Source organism: Moschus berezovskii, chromosome 9 (genome assembly GCF_049115385.1).
Source record: "Moschus berezovskii isolate FMDL1 chromosome 9, NW_MosBer_1.0, whole genome shotgun sequence".
In the NCBI taxonomy this organism is placed as follows: domain Eukaryota; kingdom Metazoa; phylum Chordata; class Mammalia; order Artiodactyla; family Moschidae; genus Moschus; species Moschus berezovskii.
In genome coordinates this window covers 11,082,418-11,105,218 of record NC_142468.1, presented here as the reverse complement: position 1 = coordinate 11,105,218, position 22,801 = coordinate 11,082,418, and the positions used below count along the sequence as shown (strand labels likewise).

The window sequence follows — 22,801 nt, the reverse complement described above, 5'->3', positions numbered from 1 at the left end:
TTTTCATTTATAATAAAGATCATTATCTCTGACTGCTGTCCCTAACCTCTCTGCATATGCTGATTTATGGAAATATAAGTCCATTTGAACTGTGGTGCTGGAGAAGACTCTTGAGAGTCCCTTGGACTGCAAGGAGATCCAACCAGTCCATTCTAAAGGAGATCAGTCCTGGGTGTTCATTGGAAGGACTGATGCTAAAGCTGAAACTGCAATACTTTGGCCACCTCATGCAACAAGTTGACTCACTGGAAAAGACTCTGATGCTGGGAGGGATTGGGGGCAGGAGGAGAAGGGGACGACAGAGAATGAGATGGCTGGATGGCATCACCGACTCGATGGACATGAGTTTGAGTGAACTCCGGGAGATGGTGATGGACAGGGAGGCCTGGCGTGCTGTGATTCATGGGGTCGCAAAGAGTCGGACACGACTGAGCAACTGAACTGAACTGAACTTACTAGCGTGTGAGATAAGTGCAATTGTGCGGTAGTTTGAGCATTCTTTGGCATTCTTTCTTTGGGATTGGAATGAAGACTGACCGTTTCCAGTCCTGTGGCCACTGCTGAGTTTTCCAAATTTGCTGGCATATTGAGTGCAGCACTTTCACAGCATCATCTTTCAGGATTTGAAATAGCTCAACTGGAATTCCATCACCTCCACTTGCTTTGTTTGTAGTGATGCTTTCTAAGGCCCACTTGACTTCACATTCCAAGATGTCTGGCTCTAGGTCAGTGATCACACCATCAAAATTACAATGAGCTATCACCTCACACTAGTTAGAATGGCCACCATCAAAAGCCTACAAATAGTAAATGTTATTGAGGGTGTGGAGAAAAAGGAACTACACTGTCGGATGGAATGTAAATTGGTGCAGCACTATAGAAAGGGGTATGGATGTTCCTTGAAAAAGTAAAAATTGCTATAAGATCCAGCAATCCACCCCTGGGCATATATCTGGAAAAAACTCTAATTCAAAAAAATGCGTATACCCCAAAGTTCATAGCTGCACTACTTTCAATAGACAAGACATGGAAGCAATCTAAATGTCAACAGACGAATGGATAAAGATATGGTACATACATATACACAATGGAACACTACTCAGCCAGTAACAATGAAGTGAGTCCGTTTGCAGCAATATGGACGGATACAGAGATTATCATACTAAACGAAGTCAGTCAGAACGAGGAAGACAAATATGATATCACTTACATGTAAAAATAAAATATGACACAAGCAAAATTATTTACAAAATAGAAACAGACTCATAGATATAGAAAACAAACTATGGTTACCAAAGGGGAAAGGGGGTAGGTGGGGGATAAATTAGAGATTAGCAGATACAAAATAGTCTACATAAAATAGATAAGCAGGGTCCTACTGTTTAGCACAGGGAATTATATTCGATATCTTATATCCTAGAATAAACCATAATGGAAAAGAATATTAATAAATATGTGTGTATAACTGAGTCACTCTGCTGTATACCAGAAACTAATACAATATTATAAATTAACTATACCTCAATAAAATAATAATTTCAAAATCAATTAATCTGCTACACAATGTTGAAAAAAAACTAGGTCCCACAGCAAGAGAACTTGCATGAGCTGGAGCACAGGCTCAAAAAGAAACAAAAAACAAAAATCAACTTCCAGAGTCCCTTCCTAAACAGAACAGACAATGATTAAAATTTTAAAAATAGAGGATAACATTATCACGTACTTACAAGACTTAAAGAATAAAAATAGAAAGATTCAGATGAATCACCTGATAGTTAGCATGTTACATACACTCATTTTTAGGTTATGCTCATTTTACTGCTATGTTTCATGACAGTAAATATTTTAATGCTAAGAAAGCAATCTATACTGAGAAGCCCATCAGACTGACTTGTGAGAAATACTCCGAGATGCACATCTTCCCATAGTTTAAGGCAGGTGTGCCCCCAGGTAACTTACAGGTGGTAGAGTGGAAATCATTGCTCCATGGAGGGAGTGTAATATAAAGCAATGAGAGACATCCCCCCTCTGGTATGCTGAGGGTGAGTGGGTAATCATTGAGAACCAACTACTTTAACAGAACAAGAATTTGGAGAAACTAAGGAGGAGAATTTAGACCATCAAAGAATGGCCTAAAATAAAAGGAGGGCTTCCCAGGTGGTACTAGTGGTAAAGAACCTGCCTGCCAATAAGAGACATGGGTTCGATCTCTGGATCTGGAAGATCTCCTAGAGGAGGAAATGGCAACCCACTTCAGTATCCCTGGAGAATCCCATGGACAGAGGAGCCTGGCGGGCTACAGTCCATAGCGTTGCAGAGTCAGACATGACCAAAGCAACTTGCCACATGTGCACGGTAAAAGAATCTTGTTCTCCTATGTCCTATTTTAAATATGAGTGGCCCTACATTTTACGTATGGATAATTCAGATGGAAATGAAATACCTGTTGAGTTTATTTCTCATGTATAAAACCATTCCCCCAGAACTCAGCGTTATTCAATTCTAGGCCTCCCAATTCTAGTAGACTGCATTCTGTGTTTTAAAAGCTTACCCATGCAGAAGTTTCTCTAATACATAGTTTTATTTCCCAATAACTCAATCCAAGGGAAATTCATCTAATATTCTCCCTTTCAAAGTAGGTTAGTTCTCTGCCACTAGTTAATGTTTTTAATTTTTAACTAATAAATTATGGAGCAAAAAATCAACTACCATTATTAATAAGGTAATTAAATCAAAAACATGAGCTACTCAAATATATAAAGTCTATGGCTCCATCTGCAAATACATCATAAATCATAAAAACCTGGTAGATGCAAAAAAGTCCAAGTTTATTTTCTAAATAAAAGTAGTAAAAAAAACCTTACGAGAGAAAATATGTTCCCTGCACTCAAGCAATTAGCCTCCAATTACAAGCAAATGAGATGACTACATTTCTGCTTTGTAAAAAGAAAATAAATCATCAAGTAAGCTTGAGACTTAAGTGGCAACTCAGTACAGCGCAGATATATATAAAATAATCAATTTTACAGTACATATGTAATACCTGTCGTCTTAGAGTATCTACTCATAATTAGAAACATGAAGGAATAAATGTAATTGGTTTCCCAAGAATCTGTAGAAGATGAGTTAGCAAATTCCAAAAGAAGGAAATAAGAGATGGAATTAGCAAAATATTAATAAAAAATATTCATTTTAGGGAATTCTCTGGTGGCCCAGTGTTTAAGACTTCACACTCTCACTGCCTGGGGACCAGGTTCAATTTCTCGTCCGGGAATTAAAATCCCACAAGCCACATGGCATGGCCCAAATCAAACAAACAAATAAAAATATTCATTTTATCCCAGAATTCTGGGGTATCTTTCCAGCTTCCATCCCCACGGGAATTATATTAAATCCCCATGTGTATAAATTCGCATACACTTGAAAGGGAATTTTGAAATGTCTGGAGAATTTTTAATTGCACATGTCCTTTAACCCAGGAATTCTATACTTCCAAGAATCATACATGATTATACACAACAAATGTGTACAGTAACGGTAACAGCTGCACGGTTTATAATAACAAACAATAACCTAAATACATCCATACTATGGAATATTATAACTGTTCAAAAGAATGAGGAAGAGCTACTGTGTCATATGAAAAATGATATACATTAAATGAATTAAAGTTATATAATACTTGTTATACAAAAGTTAAATAACAGGATGCCGGTTTTCAAAGCAATTACATGTATGCTTATGCATGCATTGAAAATGTTTGGAAAGATATATAAAAAGCTTAACAGTTTGCTTAACAGCAAACAGTTACCTCTTTGGAGTAGCACTAAAAAGGGCTATGGGGTTTTAGTATTTATTTAAATAATGAGCATGTCTTACTAAATTAAACCATCCTTAAAATTCTTAATTCCCATGAGGCATATCCATGGTCCAAATTTAGTAAGTTTCAGTTTAATTCACATCCTTAATTCTTCCCCCTCTGATTTAAAGCTTTCAAATTCAGACTTCCCTGGTAGTCCAGTGGTTAAGACTCCATGCTTCCACTGCAGTGGTTTGATCCTCATCAGGGAACAAATCCTACATGTCATGTGGCACAGCCAAAAAAAATTAATAAATAAAGCTTGCAAACACAACAGAACCTAATCTATACACACTAGTTGGCAATCTATCTGACAAGCTAACCTCAATTTAAACTACAAAATAATAAACCAGTCAAAAAGCTAAAGCTATCCATGATGGTCATCTCCTTTATCTCATATCCATATTCAACAACTAAACTTCCAAAAAGGTTGGTAAGAGAAAATGCAAACATTTGTAAACATTCTTACATGTTCTATAGCCCCCGCCTGTCCATTACTATACTCTCGATAATGTCCAAGCATCTGGTCGACTTGTCGCAGGTTCCGACTGGTGTCCTAAAAAAGAAGTGGGTTTTATTAATTGCTCCAAATGATGTTTTCCCCAATCTTAGCAGTATATCAAAGAACTAGGTCAACTGTTTGCAAAAGGTACAACTGATACAGTAATTAAGTTGACCATCAATATACTTCATAAATATCAAATAAATCTTATTAACACTGATAAAGAAACTCAAGCCTATCTGCAATTTACTCGTGTGAAATTTGAAGCAAATGGTTTCAGTCCTTATCCAAGGCTCCACAACAAGCTGGAAACAAAACCATAAACTGGATAAGAATCCTCATCATCAATTTGTGCACGTCAACAATTTACACTTCACCCCCTCTTTATAGAAGAGAAATCCTGAGAAAAATGTAGTAGATTGTGTTCAAGACAAGCAAATCACTAGGATCAATGTTATTTCAATTTTTTACCTTAGAACTCGATTAAGAGAAAATAAAGTAGCCTTTAACTTTTAGCTATAAACAAATTTGTTTCTAATTACAATAAAAATGGTTTCCACGAAATTTTCTAGGTTTCACCTGAAAGGTGAATGAAGGCATTTCTTTCAAAATATATACTTATTAATATGTTTCATTAGTGGAAAAGTACAAGAATCTGCACTACAAAAATCCAATATCATGTTAATTTAAATAAGTTTCAAAAGAAATAGGTTTCTGAGTTTTAAAGCATATTATGGTTTCTCCACCAGAAATTAGCCTCTTTTTATCTAAGCATAATAACTCAAACTAATTGAAAGCCAAAATCCATGGTTATTCAGGCAAAACAGAAGTAACAGATTAAAGGGTAGGAAAAAAAATTATTCTATTTCAGTTTTCTTTTTTCCCAACATGATATCCTTCCCCCACCTCATTATCAAAACCCTTTCTAGAAAGGGCATATAAAATGCCCACTCAAATTTCCAAACACTGTCAAAAACTAACCTCTAAATAAAAATGGTATCTCAATATCATTCATCCATGAATAATTTACATACTCAAAATAGGAACAACTTCTCTAAAGACACCTCCACAAGAAGCTAAACTATGGTAATTCCTACTGCCTTCATTCCCACAGTATTTTAAGTATTTGGAAATACTATCTTATCCCAAGACATTTCCGCAACCTATCAGATATCTCAAGTATCTTTACTGTCAGGCAGAATAATGGCCCCAAAAATGTCTAGGTCCTAATCTCTCAAACCTGTGTATATGTTCCCTTATATGGCAAAAGGGATTTTGCAGATGTAACTAAATCAAGGACCTTGAGATGGGGAGATTATTCTGGATTATGGGGTGGACCCAAAGTACTCACAAGGAGCCACAGAGGGAAGCAAGAGTAGGCATGGTAGCATGATGCAAGAAGGGTCCAACCCACTGCTATGGCTGTGAAGAGGAAGGGAGGGGCCATAGGACCAGGAATTTCGGCAGCGTCTAGAAAAGGAACAGTATTTCCCTAGGACCTCCAGAAAGGAATGCGGACCTCCTGATATCCTGCTTTTAGCCCAATGAGACCAATGTCAGATTCTGACCTTCAGAACTGTAAGAAAATAAATTTCTAGGTTTTTTAGACAATAGTTTTATGGTAATTTGTTACTCTGTCATAAAAAACTAATACACTGACTTAAACCATTTCTTAGCTTAACTGAGTTAAAACCTACCACATGCTACCACTGCTAAACTAACCTGTAAAGTACTGGTTATTGTGTTGACCTTCTCAGTGACACCCACAGTAGGACGATGTCGAACTCCCCTGTGTACTGAACTGGCAGCCCATCGACTCAATCGGTCACAAGAGCGGAAGTGGTCTGAATCGCTGGAGGATTCTGCCATTGATGTACAAAAATCCTTAAAAATAAATCCAGCTCAAGGTCAATCAAATGGTAAAGAGCAGAGAAATAAGAAGTTAATTTAACTTTTATTTGCTTTTTGATCTTAAGTATTTACTACATTAGTCTTCTGCCATATCATAATTTCTAACACAGAGCTTGTAAATACAAGTCAAGTCATTTCCACGTGCAACTCTCTCTCCTTTGTCTTTTCTACTTTATGAGCAATTCCTCAGACATTTATAACTCCAAATAATAATAAACACTTAGTTTTGTGCAATGCTCCTAAATTTTCAAAGCATACAGTATTTCATACAACCCTACCAACAACACTCTAAGGTATATGAGACATACAGATTGATATCTCTACAATGAAAGAAAAAAAAATGCAGCTATTCTCCAAGGTAGGACCTGCAGGTCTCAATATTCATCTGACTTCCACTCTGCTAAGCTATGAGAACATGTGTATCTTTAAATAAAAATACAACACACACAGAATAAACTAAGAGAATTCCATTTATTATACAGCAAACACTCTCATACATCTTAATTTAAAATACAATCGAATTAAATGCCATCACAGAAGTACAAATTCCATGATAACAAATACGTGAGATGACATATTCAACATCTCCACCAAAACAGAAGGCCAAGCAGCCTGAATATAATCTCCTAAGCAGAAACATCTCTAAATATGCTTTCTTTCCATCCTTACCTCATTTTTCAATCTAATGCAAAAGAAAATTATTTCATGAAGGACAATCTCAAAATTTCAGAAAGTTTTTATAGAAATTGAAAAAATGAAATATATTTTTAACAAAGAAACTTCAGAGAAAATTCAATTATCAAAAGTGAAAGTTTGAGTATTCCAATAATTTTGTTTTCTGCTTAACAGAGAGTTAATGATCTTTATTTTAACATTAATTGTTACAATCTTCCTAAAATCTATATGGCCAGTTTTCTGGCGTTTTAAAAACAGTATGAGGAAACCTCGCTTTAATAATCTAGAATATTGTGAAATTTTTGGATCTTTATTCAGAATGAATCTGGAAAGTACATGACCATACATCTAAAGCCAAAGGGATAGAGGGAATTTGCTAAATATGTATAGATTCTAGGGCATTTAATGAAAGTATTCATGTTTTTAAAATATTAAACTAAATAAAAAAGATAAGCAAGGGAGCCTGCTGTGAGTTCAGGCTTTTCAAAGTGAAATACAGTCTGTCCTTGTAGAATCAGAAAAAAGAAATCAACATAACATCCAGCTTCTTCAACCCATCTGAGACAGTGCTGGAGAAGAGCTGCCAGACTCCAGACTCTCCTCTGCCCAGGCCTCTCAACTTCCTTCCTCAACTCTTTCCTCAGTTCCCGCCTCCCTTCTCCTGTCTACAAGTATAAAAGCACATGCCGACAATGTAGCTCCCTCTGACATCAGGAAACATGAACAAGAAACAAAGGCTGATGCAACTGTAAGGCTACAGTTTTGCAGGATCACACTTGTTTAAGTCCAAAAGAATAAACTTAAGAAGAAATCTTAAATAGAACTTCACCTTTAAACTTAGGAAATCACTTGTGTGTCTCTGCACACCCATGCACACATGTGCGCACACCCATAAATCTATGCCACTTGACCTAAAATCATTTGCTGTAAGTTAGAGGACTTTCCAACATTTTCCTTTAATGAAAACAGGAGGAAAAAAAAAATTCAACATTTTCTGAGAGCCTACTACAATGCCAGGTACTCTATAAATGCTCACATAGACAGTCCAATTTAATTCCAATAATAACTTACTAAAATGGGCAGTTAACCTATAGAGGATGCTGAAGGCAGAAATAAGTAACAAGCCAAACTCCAGACAGTGACTGTAAGTAACAGACCCAGGAAGCAGACCTAGGGCTCAGCCAGGCTTCCTCACCTTCATTGTTCTCTTCATTCTGCTCCTCTCCTGTCTCCTAAACACTACTTGTGAATAGTCCTAACAGTTAGCAAAGATCATTAAAGATAGCATCAGGCCATGGCTCACATGTGTCCACAGCCTCCTCAATGCCCTGTCATTTCATTTAAGCATCAAAATACCAAAGGGAGGGAGAGTAGAAAGCAAGTAGCAATATGAAATCTCTATTAGTCACTTAGGGGAAAAAAAAAAACAGTGACATATCTATGCTGCATATAATAAAACAAATCAAACCTCTGGCCTCAGAGTAAAAAGGCTTTTATGTCCTTATTCCGTCTCTTATATGATGGAAAATAATAATTATGCCTGGACCTGTCAGAATTCTGTATCTGAAAGAGTAAGTTTCATTTTAACCAATCATAATTCTGGAAACTAAACTGGAATTAAGATATCACCAGGCAGAATAAAAAGGTAACACTGAAAAACCAGACGTTAACCATAATGGCTGTTGGTGAGAACAAGAAACAAGATAACCATCTTTGAGACAACCTGATTTTTTTTTTGAATATCAAAATTTTAATAATAATCAGTTATCCATAATGTCAATGAAGGGAGAGGGAGCTTCCCAGATGATGCTAGTGGTAAAGAACCCGCCTGTCAATGCAGGTAGACATAAGAGACACGGGTTCAATTCCTGGGTTCGGAAGCGGGTTAGGAAGATCCACAGGAGGTGGGCACAGCAACCTACTCCAGTGTTCTTGCCTGGGAAATCTCAGAGACAGAAGAGCCTGGTGGGCTACAGTCCATAGGGTTGCATAGAGTCAGACACAAATGAAGCAACTTAGCATGCACGCAATGTCAATGAATATAAATGGCATATCAGAGTCATCTAATGAGCTATCTGGAGTATCAACTTGACTACAAAGAGTTAAAACTGAAAATTTTATGTGTTTTTAAATAATTTTGGAAAAATGTGTAAAATATAAAATAGTACAGAGACTAAGATAGTAAGCAAGCATGTATCTGCTACCAGAATATTATCATTATCTATTTCTATTTTCTATTATATTCTTCTGCTTCTATCATCTGTTTCCCTATTATTTTTAAGAATATATTCTTAATATTATTATTTCCCATTCTGACACGTGTGCTTCTAATATTTTAAATAAAATATTAGGTTGGCCAAAAAATTTATTTGGGTTTTTCCATTAGCTGGTACAGAAAAACCTGAACAAACTTTTTGGCCAATCCAATATTTAGAACACTGTAAATAAAGCCCTACTATTGGCACAGCAGTAAAGAATCCTCCTGCCAATATAGGAGACACAGGTTTGATCCCTGTGTTGGGAATATCCGTTGGAGAAGGAAATGGCAACCCACTCCAGTATTCTTGAAAAATTCCATGGACAGAGGAGCCTGGCAGGGGAGCCTGTCCCCGGGGCTGCAGAGTCAGACAGTCGCACATGCATGCACGCAGCTGCCCACCCTATCCTCAGCCGACTACTCCCACCGCTCCACCCCACCCCATCCCTGGGTTAACCACTGAATGAGTTTAACTCTCCACACCGCACTCTTACACTTTTACCACAGGTACATACGTACCTCGCAGTCTTCCTTAATGGAACACACACTGTAATTAGTTGAAAAAATATTAACAAGTAAAGATACAGGGTATCTGAATCTAAAAGAGAAAATCATAGCAGCATTAGCTGCTCACACATACAGCGTTGTCAAAACCATACAAACAGCATTAGCTTAACTATGTGTAACTGTCACATAACACACACACACACACACACACACACACACGACCTCTCACTTACCCCTATTAAGGATTACATACTTTTAATAAGATAAAATCACACTTTTCAGCATGAATTTCACTAGTTCACAAAGTCCTCAGCTTTTAATTTCAATTACGTTGAGCAATAAAAGACATACAAACTCCTGCATCTGATGGAACTCCTGTAGAAATATCAAGATTCAACGTGAGATACAGGTGAAGATTTTTATATCATATTACAGCATATGAAACATTCGCTTTTATAGCATATGAAAGAATTTAATTACATAAATGTCATAAGTGTTGAATTTAAAACACTAAAGACATTAAAGAATCTATAATAAAAAAATAGAAATTCGACTACTATTACATTGTTGATTAAAAAAAAAAAAAACTTAGTACTGTCTACACCTACTACCAACAATTCAAAAGGTCAAACACACCTCTCACAGCTAACAGAGCAGCTGAACCTAAGTGTCAAAATGCAGAAAGCAGGTACAGTGGCAGAGTTCCAGCCTTACCAAAAGATGTCAGTCTACTAACAGTCAACATTTCCACTCCCCAGACACGGAGCTGATGGAGGAAGAGAGAAACAAATGAGAAAGGAGTGGCCTCGAGAGAAGAAGGCTGCTGCCCCACTATCAGAAAAAAGTGTCAGTCACGCAGCCAGGCCCAACTCTTTGCAACCCCATGGACTGTAGCCTGCCAGGCTCCTCTGTCCATGGGATTTCCCAGGTAAGAATACTGGAGTGGGTTGCCATTTCCTTCTCCAGGGGATCTTCCCAATCCAGGGATTCAACCAAAGGCCATGAAGATAGTTCCAAGAGCCCCTTAAGATAACTGACAGAGAAGCACAAAACAGTAAATGCCAATGCTACACTCTTCACTGACCATTAATATTTTGTACAATTAAATAGTTTTTAAAAAGTATTGTTTATCCTAGTATCAGTGGCATTAATGCAAATAAGATTTTTTTTAGGACTCTGAAAATCTTCTCCCCAGTGAAATCATACCCAAAGCATTAGACTCAGTCCATGTTGATAAAAGCATACTGAGAGCAGTCACGTTAAAAATATATATATATTCATGGCCATGCAAAACTGTTCTATCTAATAACCTAGGAAATATAAATCGTCAATGAGATGCTTTTATAGCCCACTGTTCTCCCTTAATTAATTATGTCTATCTTAGCCAGGTTGTAGGGGAAGGAACACTCCTATGCTGTCCTAAAGGATATGTGTAAGTTGATACAAATTGTCTGGATGTCAGCAGGCAATATGTATCAAAAGCAGTTTATACCTTTGACCTGCCAACGATACTTCCAAAGTTTCTAACAAAATCATTGGAATATATACAGAAATTTATATATAAGAATATTTGCTGAGAACAAATATCACAACTATATAACAGAGGGAAAATATAAAGCACTGAAATTTCAAATTATAAGAGTTAAAATACAGTACATTCATGTAATGGAACAGTACACAGACATTAAAACCCTGTTTCTGGAGATATTTAATAGCAACACAAGGGATAAAAGCATGAATCACAATTTTGTAATAAACATTACCTGATGTCTGTATACGAATATAAATTGCCAGTATACATATTCAGGGGTTTCCCAGGTGGAGAAAGTGGTAAAGAACCCACCTGCCAATGTAGGAGACATAAGAGAAGTAGGGTCAATCGCTGGGTGGGGAAGATCCCTTTGAGGAGGGCCTGGCAACCCACTCCAGCATTCTTGCCTGGAGAATCCGTCAGACAGGTGAGCCTGGCAGGCTATGGTCCACAGGGCCCGAAAGAGCAGGACATGACTGAAGTGATTTCACACACACGCACACATACATACTTAGAGGTACAGGAAACGATGAGGACAAAGGGAGAAGAAAATAAAAGTATACTTACCACGGTAAGTTTATAGTCGATTTCTATTCTTTAAACATTCCCATACTTCCTGAATTTTCTACAATGATTGAATAATCAGAAAGAAAATCAATGCTTAAAAGAAAAAATATATATGTAAAGATCCCCTTCAGAGACAGCAGATTAAGAACAGACTGATGCCTGGAAAATGCGTTTAAATAAAACAAATTTAAAGTGGTCCATGAATAATAATCACTACCGCAATTTGAATTCCAAAGAAGAATTTAAACACCTAGCATGCTCGAGAAAAAAAAAAATCTTCATTATTTTTAAAGAGTTAAAAGAAAAAAAATTCAGGTGGATTAGAAATTTGCATTAGCATAAGAAATCTCAGCATGATGTTTGTAGACAAAAGAAGAAAGAATTGCTAACTTTGAAGAATGATTAAAGAACAATTTAAAGGAACTGAATCACCTAAATCCTGGTTAAATGTGTGACAGGCATTTCCTTTAACTGGAGAAAGAAAGAAAGTGAAGTTGTTCAGTTGTATCCAACTCTGCAACCCCATGGACTGTAGCCTGCCAGGCTCATCTGTCCCTGGGATTTTCCTGGCCAGAATACTGGAGCAGGATGCCATCTCCTTCTCCAGGGGATCTTCCCGACCCAGGGATGGAACCCAGGTCTCCTGCACTGCAGCCAGATTCTTTACCATCTGAGCCACCAAAAAGCAGCAGATACTCTCTGCAGCTTAAACCTCCGGGTACAATTTATCACTGATGAGAAAGCAGGACTATTCACACTGTCTGCTTTCCAGATACTAAGCTTCTCCCAAGACTCTAGAGAGATCTAAGACGGGTGACCTTGGGCAAAAGTCTCCAGAGTCATAGAGAAAGCTCTGGGTCTGAAAACAGATGGTACCATTCTCGGAATAGTTTATTTGGCTGTTCCCAACACATCAGTATTTAAAGGCATAAATATTGTTGCTTCTGCCTTAATGAACCTTATAAAGAAGACGTACGGCCACCAGAGCAAGTAATGGACCCCTCATCAATTTGCTCCCACTGAGGATCTATCTATCAAAAACGAACGCCCATATGCAAACCTGAATATTGTGAGAGAATGAAAACTGCATTCAGCCCTGTAATTTCAACCCTGCAATAAAAGGACTGGCAGTGAGTCTACAAACTCGAGTCCACCTCTTTTGTTATTTGACCTAAAGAGCCATCAGACTGTCTTCATTATAATGATGCACATTTGTATGTATGAGAGCTGTAATTTATTGATTCTCAAGTCTCTTTTCCTCAGAGCCAGTTTAAAACAATTAGGATTTGCAAGCTGTTCCATAAAAGATAAGCACCCAGCATCAGGGGTGATATTTCACAAAGGCTGACTGGTGCATGTTAAGTACGTTGATTGCTTCTGTGGCCTCCAAGAGCCTCAGCCGTCCCTGTCCAAGGCAGCTGTCCTCAACGTAATGACGTTGATATTTAGAGGTGGTTGGGACAGCTGGGGAATGTACTTTAAGCTGAGCCACGAACCAAGTTCAAAAATTTTAATGTATTTTTCACTGCTTCAATAGCAACTGCTGCATCCTTCAAGAGAAAAAGTTAACACACCACCAGGGGCTACCATGCACAAATAATTATCACCTGCACCTATCTTCTTTACATCAGTCCTCCTCTGTAACATCATCTCCTCAAACCCTTTTAGCAAATTCATATAAAATCAAAGCTGGGTCAGAAGACTCAATATTGCCAAAATCACTTTACTACCCAAGGCATTCTACAGATTCAATGCAGTTCAGTTCAATCGCTCAGTCATGTCCGACTCTTTGCAACCTCATGGACTGCAGGATGCCAGGTCTCTCTGTCCACCAACTCCCAGAGTTTACTCAAACTCATGTCCATTGAGTCGGTGATGCCATCCAACCATCTCATCCACTGTTGGCACCTTCTCCTCCCACCTTCAATCTTTTCCAGCATCAGGGTCTTTTCAACTGAGTCAGTTCTGTGCATCAGGTGGCCAAAGTACTGGAGTTTCAGCTTTAGCATCAGTTCTTCTAATGAATATTCAGGACTGATTTCCCTTAGGATGGACTGGTTGGATCTCCTTGCTGTCCAACAGACTTCCAAGAGCCTTCTCCAACACCACACTTCAAAAGCATCAATTCTTCAGCGCTCAGCTTTCTTTATAGTCCAACTCTCACATCTATACATGACTACTGGAAAAGCCATAGCTTTGACAGATTCAGTGCAATCGCTTTCAAATTTCCAATGACATTTCTCACAGAACTAGAACGAAAAAAAATTTTAATTTATATGGAGACACAAAAGACTCCAAATAGCCAAAAAGTACTGAGAAAGAAAAATGAAGCTGGAGAAATCAGACTTCTTGATTTCAGACTATACTACAAGCTACAGTCATCATTGGATTCTGGGCTCCAAAATCAGTGCAGATGGTGATTGCAACCATGAAATTCGACAACACATACTCCTTGGAAGGAAAGTTATGACCAACCTAGATGGCATATTAAAAACCAGAGACATTACTTTGCCAACAAAGGTCCGTCTAGTCAAGGCTATGGTTTTTCCAGTGGTCAAGTATGGATGTGAGAGTTGGATTATAAAGAAAGCTGATCACCAAAGAATTGATGCTTTTGAACTGTGGTGTTGGAGAAGACTCTTGAGAGTCCCTTGGACTGCAAGGAGATCCAACCAGTCCATCCTAAAGGAGATCAATCCTGGATGTTCATTGGAAGGACTGATGCTAAAGCTGAAGCTCCAATACTTTGGCCACCTCATGCAAAGAATTGACTCATCGGAAAAGACCCTGTTGCTGGGAAAGATTGAGGGCAGGAGTAGAAGGGGACGACAGAGGATGAGATGGTTGGATGGCATTACCGACTCAATGGACATGGGTTTGGGTGGACTCCGGGAGTTGGTGATGGACAGGGAGGCCTGGCGTGGTGTGGTTCATGGGATTGCAAAGAGTCGGACACAACTGAGCGACTGAAATGAACTGAACAGTCGTCAAGATTGGGTAGTATGGGTATAAAGACAGAAATATAGACCAATGAACAGGACAGAAAGCCCAGAGATAAACTCATACACCCAGGGCCAATAAGTCTACGACAAGGGATGCAAAAGTATACAATGGAGAAAAGACAGTCTCCTCAATAAGTGGTGCTGGAAACACTGGACAGCTATGTGTAAAAGAATGAAATTAGAACATTCTCTAACACCTTACACAAAAATAAACTCAAAATGGATCAAAAACCAAAATGTACGGCCAGACACTATAAAACTCTTACAGGAAAGCGGAACACTCTTTGATATTATTTTCAGCATTACCTTTTGGGAGTTACCTTCTAGAGTAATGAAAATAAAAACAAAAATAAACAAATGCGACCTAATCAAACTTAAGAGCTTCTGCACAGCAAAGGTAACCATGAACAAAATAAAAGACAACCCACAGAATGGGAAAAAATATTTGCAAATGAAGGGAGCAACAAGGGATTAATCTCCGAATTATACAAACAGTTCACGAGCTGAACATCAGAAAAACAAACAACTCAATCAAACGGGCAAAAGATATAAATAGATATTTCTCCAAAGAAGACAAACAGATGGCCAACAGGCATATGAGAAAATGCTCAAATATTGATATTCATTCAGTTCAGTCTCAGTCATGTCCGACTCTTTGTGACCCCATGAATCACAGCACGCCAGGCCTCCCTGTCCATCACCAACTCCCGGAGTTCATCAAACTCACGTCCATCTAGTCGGTGATGCCATCCAGCCATCTCATTCTCTGTTGTCCCCTTCTCCTCCTGCCCTCAATCCCTCCCAGAATCAGAGTCTTTTCCAGTGAATCAACTCATCGCATGAGGTGGCCAAAGTTTTGGAGTTTCAGCTTTAGCATCAGTCCTTCCAATGAACACCCAGGACTGATCTCCTTTAGAATGGACTGGTTGGATCTCCTTGCAGTCCAAGGGACTCTCAAGAGTATTCTCCAACACCACAGTTCAAAAGCATCAATTCTTCGGCGATCGGCTTTCTTCACAGTCCAACTCTCACATCCATACATAACCACAGGAAAAACCATAGCCTTGACGAGACGGACCTTTGTTGGCAAAGTAATGTCTCTGCTTTTTAATATGCTATCTAGGTTGGTCATAATTTTTCCTTCCAAGGAGTAAGCGTCTTTTAATTTCATGGCTGCAATCAGCATCCGCAGTGATTTTGGAGCCCCAAAAAATAAAGTCTGACACTGTTTCCACTGTTTCCCCATCTATTTCCCATGAAGTGATGGGACCAGATGCCATGATCTTCGTTTTCTGAATGTTGAGCTTCAAGCCAACCTCTTCACTCTCCTCTTTCACTTTCATCAAGAGGCTTTTGAGTTCCTCTTCACGTTCTGCCATAAGGGCGGTGTCATCTGCATATCTGAGGTTATTGATATTTCTCCCAGCAATCTTGATTCCAGCTTGCGCTTCTTCCAGCCCAGCATTCTTCATGATGTACTCTGCATAAAAGTTAAATAAGCAGGGTGACAATATACAGCCTTGACACACTCCTTTTCCTATTTGGAACCAGTCTGTTGTTCCATGTCCCGTTCTAACTGTTGCTTCCTGACCTGCATATAGGTTTCTCAAGAGGCAGTTCAGGTGGTCTGGGATTCCCATCTCTTTCAGAATGTTCCACAGTTTATTGTGATCCACACAGTCAAAGACTTTGGCACAGTCAATGAAGCAGAAATAGATGTTTTTCTGGAACTCTCTTGCTTTCTCCATGATCCAGAGGATGTTGCCAATTTGATCCCTGGTTCCTCTGCCTTTTCTAAAACCTGACTGAACATCTGGGAGTTCACAGTTCACGTATTGCTGAAGCCTGGCTTGGAGAATTTTGAGCATGATTTTACCAGAGTGTGAGACAAGTGCAATTGTGCGGTAGTTTGAGCATTCTTTGGCATTGCCTTTCTTTGGGATTGGAATGAAGATTGACCTTTTCCAGTCCTGTGGCCACTGCTGAGTTTTCCAAATTTTGGAAAATCTGTGCTGGCATATTGAGTGCAGCACTTTCACAGCATCATCTTTCAGGATTTGAAATAGCTCAACTGGAATTCCATCACCTCCACTAGCTTTGTTCATAGTGATGCTTTCTAAGGCCCACTTGACTTCACATTCCAAGATGTCTGGCTCTTGGTCAGTGATCACGTTATCGTGACTATCTTGGTCGTGAAGATCTTTTTTGTACAGTTCTTCTGTGTCTTCTTGCAACCTCTTCTTAATATCTTCTGCATCTGTTAGGTCCACACCATTTCTGTCCTTTATCGAGCCCATCTTTGCATGAAATGTTCCCTTGGAATCTCTAATTTTCTTGAAGAGATCTCTTGTTTTTCCTATTCTGTTGTTTCCCTCTATTTCTTTGCATTGATTGCTGAGGAAGGCTTTCTTATCTCTCCTTGCTATTCTTTGGAACTCTGCATTCAGATGCTTATATCTTTCCTTTTCTCCTTTGCTTTTCGCTTCTCTTCTTTTCACAGCTATTTGTAAGGCCTCCCCAGACAGCCATTTTGCTTTTTGGCATTTCTTTTCCATGGGGATGGTCTTGGTCCCTGTCTCCTGTACAATGTCACGAACCTCCGTCCATAGTTCATCAGGCACTCTATCTATCAGATCTAGTCCCTTAAATCTATTTCTCACTTCCACTGTATAATCATAAGGGATGTGATTTAGGTCATATCTGAATGGTCTAGTGGTTTTCCCTACTTTCTTCAATTGAGAAATGCAAATCAAAAATATCATGAAGTTATCAATTCATACCAGCCAGAATGGCCATCACCAACAAGTCTACAAACAATACTGGAGAAAAAGAAACCCTCCTGCACTGTTGATAAAAATGTAAATTGGTACAACCACTGTGGACAACAGCATGGAGATTCCTTACGAAACTGAAAACAGAACCACCATATGATCCAATAATCCTACTCCTGGGCACAGATCCAGAGAAAACCATAATCCAAAAGGGAACATGCACCCCAGTGTTCATTGCAGCACTATTTACAATAGCCAAGACATGGAAGCAACCTAAATGTCCATTGTCAGAGCAATGGATAAAGATGTTGTACGTATACACAATGAAATATTACTCAGCCGTTTAAAAAAGAATGAAACAGCACCATTTGCAGCAATGTGGAGGGACCTAGAAATCATCATACTGAATAAAGTCAGACAGAGAAAGACAAATATCATATGGTATCATTCACATGTGGAATCTCATTTCTTTAAAAGATACAAAAAAAACAAAACAGAAACAGACTTACAGATATCAAAAACAAACTTATGGTTGGTTACCAACAGGTAAATGTGTTGGGGAGGATAAGTCTGGAGTTTTGGATGAACACACACACACACACACACACACACACACTCACCATAAAGTATGGTTGGCTCACCATAACATATAAGATAGACAACCAGCTTCTCCTTTGGGATTGGCCCACCCTCACAGCTTAACAGGGGTTGTACTATCCTCTGTTTACCAAATAAAACTGAGCTGTAACCAAAAAAAAAACATGGATAACCAACAAATACCTAACCGACTGGACAGCACAAAGAACTCAATATTTTATGATAACCCACATGAGAAAAGAATCTAAAAAAGAATGAATACATGTACAACTAAATCACTTTGTTGTACACCTGCAATTAACCACAACACTGTAAGCCAATAAAATTACAATTAAAAAATTTAAAAATAAGAATAACTTGGTTTGGGAGAGTTTTTTTTAGAGAAAAGTGGTCAGGACAGGGCTCTTTTAATCAGAGAGCTTAATGTTGAGAAGAAACTTCACATAGACATGAGGAGGGAACCAAATTCTGGACAGATGGAGGAACAGATGCTTAGCACATGAAGTAGGAAGGAGTTTGCTATGCTTGAGAAACAGCAAAACGCAGGAGCACAGGGAACAAGGAGGATGTCACGGGACAAACTCTGAGAAGCAGGTTGGGGACAGCTCATGGAGAGGCACAGGCTACGAGAAGCGTGGATTTTATTCCAGCCCTCATGTAAGTTTCATGAGGGGAGGCACTCACTCTACTTATTCAATGTTGGCACCCCAAGGCCCAGAACTCTATTAATAACATAGCTGGCACTCAGCAGAGACCCAACGGACTGAGAATGAATCAAGAACTGTCGTCCAGCGTCTGACTCTCTGCAACCCCACGGACTTCAGGAGCCAGGCTTCCCTGTCCTTCACTATCTCCCAGAGTTTGCTCAAATTCATGTCCATTGAGTCATCTCATACCAAACCTCAAGTCATCACCTGCCCACTACCCAAGGCAAGCTCCCTGTGGTGGGGACCTTTTCCCAGGTGACAGAGGGGTTGAGTTCTCACTTCAAATCTTTAGCTTAAGGATGCCTAGGCTACTCAATAGCATCTATTACCATCTAAGTGAAGACACAGAAGAGGGAGCTAATTCCAGTGCATCTTGAACTGCTCCTGAACAATTAAATATTTTATTGTGATGTTACTACTTGAATTTATTATCCTTTGCTGGGGAACAAAATTAAACATAACAAGGGCTGTTAGTCTCCTCACAAAAAGAAAAAAATTAAATAAAGAGCGAGATCCAAGTCTACTGTCCAGTAGTCAGTTCTCAGTTAAGTCAAAAGAGAATGCAGGAACAGAACTGAAGAGACACAACAGATTCACGCACTCGCCATCCACTGAACTGTCAGCACATTAGAAATGAAGGAGGAAGGTGGTTCAGTGACAGTTCTCAATGGGAGAGAAAGACCCGTAAGAAGCCCACATACGATGAGCTAGGTGCCATGACAATACACCAGGGGAGTCTGGTCAGCATCTTTCCACCCATCTAGAAGGATGAAAGTTTGACAGATGGATGAGACAAAGAAGCGAGATTCCATTAAAAAACATCGTTTCAGAGGAACTAGGGAAGAGACAAATATTCAGAGCCCTCCCATCCTTCAACCAGAGCATAGATTTAAAACTGTTTCCAGATATTCCTAAATGTCCCCTTGGGCAGAGATGAGGTACATGGCTATTTTCTGACCTACAGAATTAACATTAAATATATATTATGCATATATGTACATATATTCATATATATGGGCTTCCCAGGGGGCTCAGTGGTAAAGAAACCACCTGCCAATCAAGGCAGAAGACTCAGGTTCAATCCCTGGGTCGGGAAGATCCTTTGGAGAAGGAAATGGCAACCTGCTCCAGTATTCTCACCTGAAAAATCCCATGAACAGAGGAGCCTGGCAGATTATAGGCCATGGGGTCACACAGAGTGGGACATGATCAAGCATGAACACATGCACACACATATACATACATATATACACATGTATATTGCAAATATACTAGATTTCCTTTTTTTGGATGTTCCACTGACTCCCGTTGCTGCCATCCATTTCCTTCCTTCCTCTCTCTGCCTTCCCCCTCCCTTCTCTCTCTCTCACACAGGCACACACCCACCCCTCTATCCCATGGATGACACCACACAGACTCAGCCCCCAGGCTCCATTTGCTCCCCTTGCGGGAGTAAGAGGGCAGAGTCACGGGGATCAGCACCCATCAAGCAGGTGGCAGGGGCATTTCTGGAAAAGCCTGCATGGCATACAAAATTACTGTTTCCTCAGGCATGGAGACAAAATTAATAGCTGCTTAATTATATGTATGCCAGTTGTTAAAAATTAGCACAGCTTAAAAAGAAAATAAAGCTACTTAATAACTCTTTCCCTGTCTCACCAGCAGAATGACACAGATATTTTAGACTTATACACCTACACACACTTTTAAAATAAATAAGGCAGTTTACAAAATTAAATTAAAAGTAAAACATGTCACGATAAAAAACAATCAACAAAAACCCAAGGGGGTAAAAATAAAGGTAACAGACAGAAATGGACGCTAACAAACAGAAGATGGATTTCTTACTTGGAGTTAAGCCCCAGAATGGCATTCTATTTGCTAACAGATAAAAAGAATAAACACAAACTACACTATTCCCAAAGTAGACAACAATGAAACCCTCTGGGTGTGGAGACAACCCCTAATAAAGGCCCAAACTGTCAGAAAATGGACATGAGGTGAGCCTGGACAAAGACAGAGCTAGAATCCCTGAGTTCCTAACACCATTCTCTTTAAATCAGGATGTGAAAAGTAGAGAACTACAGACCAAATCCAACGAAGCAATATATATTTAACAGAGCCCTCATTGTGTTATCTTAAAACCTTAATTTGAAAACAAAGAGACTTCACCAAAAAAATCTAATTTCCAGTTTCTCTTGAAAACTCCAAAGATCTGCCAACACTTGGGAAGACTGTTCCCATGGCAACAGAGCTGTAAAGAGTGGCTGCCCTGAGTGGGTCATGCACCTTCCTGTTTGCCCTTGCAATCCCCACCGGGCATAGGACCCAATTGGCAGCTGACTTTGCAATCCTACATTGGATAAAGAACCAAGAAAAGGAAGTTTATTGGCCTCATTCCCCAGTTAAAAATGAACAATTCTACTGTGAAAGAATCAATCAAGGTTAAATGCTCGAGAGACAATGCTCCCCTCCACAGACCAGAAGAGAAATCGGGTAACACAGCTTCCATATTAGCCTACAGACTACAAAACTAGAACGAGATGTAAGCCTTGAGCAAGAGGACTTGATTTTTGGCAGACTACTCAAGATGCTTTCCCACTCTGGTATACAGAAGAAATTAAATGCAGAACAAAGTGCTGCTTGTGTAATCTGGCTCCAACTCTTCACCTCCCCAAGATGTAAGTCTTCCTACTATGGGTGGAATTACCCTCCCTGCCTCTGGGCTCAGCTATTTGACCTAAGTTGGCCAATAGGATTTCAGCTGACAGGACACAAACAGATACCTGAAATGGGACTACACATTGGAACCTGCTCCCCTTCATAACTCTTGCGTCACCATCAGGACACACAAAGACGATCCCACTGAAAGGTGTGGGATACATGGCTGCCCCAATAACTTCCAGCTTAGATCAGCAGACCAGTCAGTTGAGCCCAGACTAACATTTCCAGCCAAGATAGGTACAAAATAAAAGCGCATTGCTGTATGCCTGCCAGGAGTTATTTATTATGCAAAGGCTGATAGTTTACTAATAAGTCATTTGATTTGGTTCAGAAGATGGTTAATTTCCTGAGGCTTCCTCTCAAGCCTGCTCTCCTTGAGAAAACAAGTTGGTTTCAGACTGTCATCCAACGGGAGAAGCAAAAATGGATAGATTCATATTAGGGTGCACAAAAAAAGCATCAACAATTGATATAACAAAGGACAGGCCACCAATTTTTGAGAAAGTAATCATAAATATCATTTGGGGTTATTTATTTGTTCATGTAACATTAAGTTTTTCATAATAAACATGCTATTTCTTAAGTGTATTATAAAGCTTGTTTGTTTTCTTCCTCCTAGTTTTTAAAGCAGAAACAGAAATTCCTCTTGACTTTCCTAGTGAACAAAACAACACTACAAATTTTTAGGAAAGGAAATATTTCTTATTGCTATTTATACCTTAAATTTGCATACTGCTTTATAGCTTACAAAGAATTTTCACCAGCATTTTCTCTTTTGATCTCTATTTGAAGCCTATAAAGCTGGTATAATTACAACCCTTTACTTTTGTTCCTAAAGGAACAAAAAGTTTGAGTAAAATACTTATCCACAATTGCTTTCATAAAAAGTTACATTAAGAGATCTAGAACCTACATCTTGTCTCTTAGCCACTGCCTCTTCCACTACATCCTTAGATGCAAAAACACCATTTAAATTCCAAACACACTGAAATGTTTGTGGCTGTGTATGTGTATCTTTCCTTACCATATTTCTTACAATACAATTCTCCCACCATATACATACAACCAGAGCATTTAAGGCCAGACTATTCCAAGCGTACCCACTTACTCAGAACTAAAGGTTTATATAATGAATACAGCATAAGATAATAAAGTATTAATTATGTTCTGCTATAAGTCCAACTTTCTACA

At 38.9% G+C, this 22,801-nt stretch overlaps 1 protein-coding gene across 8 annotated transcripts in view; it reads right to left on the bottom strand.

The window, feature by feature from the left end:
- Positions 1-22,801, bottom strand: part of CEP128 (centrosomal protein 128) — a 487,012-nt gene that overhangs the window by 457,309 nt on the left and 6,902 nt on the right. For 6 of the 8 annotated variants that reach the window (XR_008687351.2, XM_088839413.1, XM_055437325.2 and 3 more), the window contains exons 1-5: positions 11,810-11,869; positions 10,348-10,477; positions 9,965-10,086; positions 6,084-6,245; positions 4,329-4,415 (exon numbers count right to left, since the gene is read on the bottom strand). Coding sequence is in view for 7 of the 8 variants with exons in the window: in XM_088839413.1 (XP_088695539.1) it covers positions 4,329-4,415; positions 6,084-6,230 (234 nt within the window). In the remaining variant the exon portion in view is untranslated. Of the gene's footprint in view, positions 1-4,328; positions 4,416-6,083; positions 6,246-9,964; positions 10,087-10,347; positions 10,478-11,809; positions 11,870-22,801 lie in introns of those variants that run through there. The other 2 variants (XM_088839414.1, XM_088839415.1) reach the window with 1 other exon arrangement.